Source organism: Laccaria bicolor, genomic scaffold (genome assembly GCF_000143565.1).
Source record: "Laccaria bicolor S238N-H82 LACBIscaffold_40 genomic scaffold, whole genome shotgun sequence".
Taxonomy (NCBI): Eukaryota; Fungi; Basidiomycota; class Agaricomycetes; order Agaricales; family Hydnangiaceae; genus Laccaria; species Laccaria bicolor.
The window spans coordinates 85,303-90,507 of NW_001889911.1; the positions used below are offsets into that span (position 1 = coordinate 85,303).

The 5,205-nt window shown below is 46.7% G+C and overlaps 3 protein-coding genes across 3 annotated transcripts; all 3 read left to right on the top strand.

Moving 5' to 3' along the window:
* Positions 1-1,953: 1,953 nt before the first annotated feature.
* LACBIDRAFT_309412 (uncharacterized protein) lies at positions 1,954-2,581 on the top strand (the record flags this gene model as incomplete). Its single annotated transcript, XM_001886758.1, has 3 exons — positions 1,954-2,002; positions 2,123-2,166; positions 2,216-2,581. The coding sequence occupies 3 exons, from the start codon at positions 1,954-1,956 to the stop codon at positions 2,579-2,581; spliced, it is 459 nt and encodes a 152-aa protein (XP_001886793.1).
* Positions 2,582-2,609: 28 nt separating this feature from the next.
* LACBIDRAFT_309413 (uncharacterized protein) lies at positions 2,610-2,837 on the top strand (the record flags this gene model as incomplete). Its single annotated transcript, XM_001886759.1, has 1 exon — positions 2,610-2,837. One exon carries the CDS (start codon positions 2,610-2,612, stop codon positions 2,835-2,837), a length of 228 nt encoding a protein of 75 aa, XP_001886794.1.
* Positions 2,838-3,031: 194 nt separating this feature from the next.
* On the top strand, positions 3,032-4,829 carry LACBIDRAFT_309414 (uncharacterized protein; the record flags this gene model as incomplete). Its single annotated transcript, XM_001886760.1, has 5 exons — positions 3,032-3,185; positions 3,450-3,838; positions 4,039-4,381; positions 4,442-4,560; positions 4,611-4,829. 5 exons carry the CDS (start codon positions 3,032-3,034, stop codon positions 4,827-4,829), a joined length of 1,224 nt encoding a protein of 407 aa, XP_001886795.1.
* Positions 4,830-5,205: the final 376 nt, after the last annotated feature.

Below are 5,205 nucleotides of genomic sequence, written 5' to 3' on the forward strand. Positions count from 1 at the left end.
ANGCTTATGAAAATGAAGCTGGCGGAAGACTATCAATAATTATAATTCGACTCGAGGGACCTGTGATCTGTCATTTACCTATGGCCGCTAGTATCGAAGAAATTGGTGAGGGATTTAGATCTTGACCATCCAGGACAGTTTTCCACATGGGCAGTCAAAATTGTGCCTACATCTTCATCACTAATACCAGGCTGGGGAGTTGGTGGCAGGGCGGGGCTCGAATTTTGGCTTCAACAACGTTTGTTAGGTTAGCCATGCACTCAAGGTGCGCCTTGATACAAGAGATCATCGAGCTCTATGACCTTCTCTCCTAGCCTGAGTTTCACTCGCTCTTCTTCTAGAGGCATTTCCGAGTCTGTGAGCCTGCGGGACAGTGTCAGCGCGTGCCCAACTTCACTTGATCGATCATAGAAAATTCACTTTTTACAGATCTAGTATTGTGCATACCCCATGACACAGTACTTGTAATAAACGAACAAAACAACCTGCTTCACAATGCCGCCTGCCAGAGGGTGTATTTCGCATGTAAGGGTCCAAAATTTGGTTGTATTGATTTAGAAGCTCGGGGTTTCTGGGGTCACTGCTTACAAATCGACCATCAGCTTACGAAAATGAAGCTGGCGGAAGACTGTTTCCATAGGCAAGTGTTGGCAGTTCTCCTGCTGCCTGCATTTGCTTCTGTGTTTAACTTTCCCTTGTCGAGAGCGCGCTGTCCCCATGGCTCAGATCTCAGCAGCTATTGACCCTGGTGCGGGTTGCTCGGCTGCATTCGCGACCTCCGTCGCATTGGCATCTAGTACTCTGAAAACCATTCTGTAAGTTTCCGTATTCATCTGTGGTACGCACCCTTGCTGCTGTTGTGAGAGCTGCCTTCCGTTTTCCTCGTCGGACGTCGTCGTTCTTGGGCGTCGTTGTTGTTTTGAGCGGACGTTTGGCGCGTTGTTCTATTTCGGTTCCCCTCCGTCGTTCCGGAACCCTTTCTCACTGCGGGCCCTGGCTTATATATCCATTGGGTATAACGTGGAAAAATGAGGTAGATATTAATAATAATGCTACCTTTTAACTACCGGAATTAGTTGAAAGATATTTAAAATCTTTTATCAAATTTTTTCAAATTTTTTCCATCGGAATTATTGAGAATTACGTGGGTGGATAAACGTCGAAGGTATTTTGAGAAGATATTTCTACTAAAGGCAATCCATATCTGCACAGAGGATATGTGGAAGATATGTGAACACAAGGTGAAGAAACTTCCCAATATAGCAATATTTTCGGATCTAACACCTGCTTAATAAGGCTACATTTTGCTCCAATGTTGAATGTCCTTCAAGTTGACGCTGGACGGTGACGCTGTTACCTCGGCACTTGCTTCCATCTACGACCTAGTCGCAGCATACAACGACAATGTTGCATTCTATTCACAATGTTGCATTCTATTCACAATGTTGCGACCACTAAGTACCTAACGGCAACCAAAGCTCAACATTCAACATTCAAAATGGAGCGCCCAGCAAGGAGATCCGCAGTTTTACCCAATGTAAGGGCGCAGGATTGTGGGCAACAAGCAGATACACTACGGACAGCTGGCATTTTGCGTTTACGAGCTGGGATAGGCTCGTGGTGAGTACTTACGTTGCATTGGATATCACGCGCGATATTGATGGCCGTGGTTGTTTCCAAGCACTCAGCGCTTTGCATGAGGCATTCTGGCTGTACGCGCCGGTTTTGTGGATGGAGATACGTCGTCTGGAGGCTGGGAATGGGCAACGGCGATGTTTAGCGATTGTGGGGGCGTAAACGGGGCCAGAACATGCTAAACAATGACGGTACATTAGTCTGACTTCGTAGAGTATTGTGACGCTGACATACTTTCATATATTCACAGTCACCCTCTTAGAAGACTTCAAAAGACAAAAGCAAACGTCTACATGAGGGCTGTAATGATTCATATACATGCGTCCAACGCATGCAAGAACAAAGGACATCTACCAGGGAACGAACAGTAAGTATTCTTGAAGTATTGACACGGCAATAGGTGACTTACTGTATTTTACAACAGAATTTATTCTTCGATGTAGTATTGATTGTCGGAGCATCAAGCCTTAACCATACAATACTCAAGCCCGACACGACGCTGGAGCAGATGCTGTGAAATATAGCTTGAAAGTCCGTGCTATCTTTCTTTTCCAGTCGCGATTTACGATTGAATCTACAGAGTATGTTGGAATTTATATCAAACATGTTTCGGAACACTTCAACACTATGCCTTGACCAAAACACTCACCCCGTTCCATGCTGCGCCGTCGGCTTCCCTCCGAGATCATTTCCAACCTTTCCAAGGCTTGCACATATGATATCGACGATACGTCCCGATATTGATCACACCGACGAGTACGTATGCAACACGACTGCTCGCGCATTCTCCGTTGTCGCTTCCGCCTTGGGCATTCCATCCCTCCTTCCTTTCCTCAAAGCTGTCTGCCGATCTAAAAAGTCATGGCAAGCTAGGCACACTGGTATTCGAATTGTTCAACAAATTGCGATTATGATGCGGTGTTACACCATCTTCGGAAATTGGTAGACTGCGTTGCGAGCAAAAAGTCAGAACTATGACAGCTCTTGGGTTAGCCGCTTTGGCGGAAGCTGCTGCCCCTCACGGTATCGAATCCTTTGACACCGTCTTGAAACCTGTCTGGTTGGGCATCCGTCTACGCCTGGCAAAGGTCTTTGCACCTTTCTTGAAGGTTATTGGTTTCACTATACCCCTTACGGACCCCGAATACGATTCTTCACGGTTATTCTCATTCGTGATTTCCAAACATCTGACGAGGGGATGAAAAAGATCGTCTTGAAAATTGTCAAACAATGCGCTGCCACTGAAGGTGTAACTCCACGATGCATCAAAAGTGATATACTTCCTGATTTCGAGGAGGCTGGAGTCGACTAGGGAGGTGAAGTAGAACCACCAGTGCGTGCAGAGGCCTTCTAGAAGAAAGGAGGCAGGGTAACCACGTGACAATACCCCTTGACCATGAACTCGACCTACCCCGACCTCCCCTCACGACCTATCATCCCCCACATCGGCACAACCTGCTCAAACCCACGCTGTATGACCCCCTCAGAGTTCCCAGTACCATCTCCATACCCACGCCCAGGAACTTTACTTCAGATCCGATGTTTTCAATGTCAACGATCATCTCACATGCTTTTTATCCAACTCAGGTGCTTTCGTCGTCTGTGACATCTTCGAGGTCTAGCCCAGGTTTGGGTGGTGGAGAACAACAACAGGAGCAGCAGAGAAAGGACAGGAAGATTGGGACGCACTTGAGACGGGCTATTATGATATTTTGGGTGTCCTGTGACGGCATCGATGGACGATAAGTATTAAGAAAGCTTATCGTTCGTTTTTATTTCATTTTTACTTTACTTTCTCACCAACAACATCACAGGCGGCCTAGCAATCAAACATCACTCAGACAAACACCCCGACGACCCCTTAGCAGAAGACCGCTTCAAGTCCATCGCAATCACCTACCAAACCCTCTCAGACCCCACCCTTCGCAAGAAATACAACGAGTTCGGTCCAAAGGAGAGCACTCCGGAGGGTGGCTATGTCGATCCCGAAGAAGTCTTTGGCGCCATTTTTGGTGCCGATTATTGGTCAGATCAGCGTATGAAGAGCGCATTGCAGGAGGCTGAAGAGGCTAGTGATGAACCTAGTGAAAAATCAAAGGTGCTGGATGCAAAGGGAAGGGAGGTGATTAGTCTGGAGGAACGTGCGAGGAGGGAGGAGAAGGATCGCGTGAAAGTGGAAAAGTATAGGCAGAAGGCTGCAGAGGTTCGTTCATTTTTCTTTCTATCATTTTGTTTTCTTTCTATCATTTTGTTTTCCTTCTCTCATTTTGTTTTCTTCCTCTCATTTTGTTTTCTTTCTATCATTTCGTTTGCTTTTCTCCATTTTGTTTTCTTTCTATCGTTACGTCTTCTTTCTATCATTTCGTTTTCTTCCTTTCATTCCTTATTCAACCACGCTTTTAGAAAGCAGCTACCCGTGCGGAAAGGGTATCCAAACTCGTCGAAAACCTCGAACGCAAACTCGGTATATTCACCGAATCAGCTACAATTCCATTAGACGTAACCCCTCCCTCCTCCGACCTATCCACAAGCTGGCGAACTATCTGTTCGCCCGAAGCAGCTGACCTCTCACACGAATCCTACGGCGCCGAATTGCTCCACTGCATCGGCTTCGTCTACGTCTCGAAGGCCAAACACCACCTCGCAACGAAGCAGACGTTGTTTGGCGTTGGTGATTGGTTGCATAACGTTCAGGGGAAATATCATGTTTTTAGCGAGACTTACGTACACTGTGGATTCTCTTTCTGTTCTGTTTTTTTTCTGAATGTCTTTTGACAAAGTATCAACCCTCCGAGCAGCGATTGAGCTCAAATCGGTATTCTACCAAATCCAAGCAGCCGAAAAGGCAGGGGGAACTTAAGTCCAGAGGAGAAGAAGGGGTTGGAGGAACAGGCGGCAGAGAAGGGATTACAGACGTTGTTCAAGGTATTCCCACCTATTTTTCTTTTTTTTCTTTCCTAACTAACACTCGCCAGGGAACGAAACTAGAAGTGGAATCCATCCTTCGAGAGACGTGCGACCGCCTCCTCTCTGATCCTGCTATTTCACGTGAAAAGGTGCAGTTGAGGGCGGTGGCGCCGCAGATACTTGGAGAGGCGTATCTGAATGTTAAAAAGGACGTGCCGGAGGATGGGAGTGATTATGTGAAGACTGATACGAAGAGTAGTCATGCGAGGGAGGGCAGGAGGACGTGAGTGGAGGATTTTGTGTTCAGGCACAGAATGAACTATGTTTTCGTGTACTTACATTTGCAGACAATCACTAATGATAGTTGTACGTGAACTGAAAGACATCCGTTGTGCATTGGATGTGTATCGACGTCATTGACATCGACTGTGTTTTAGAGTTATATATTTGGAGACAATTGATGATAATTGTGCATTCAGACGTGAACTGAGGTGCATCTGTTGTATGTATTGACGTTGACTGTGTTACGCTGCCCCGTCGGCAACAGCTGTGGATTCAGAGCTGGCGTCAACAACCGCAGTCAGCGCCTGGCCGTCCACAAGAACCCCCGTGGCTGTTCCCTGCTCCACCGACACAAGATGACCTGAGTGTGTTCGTGTTCGC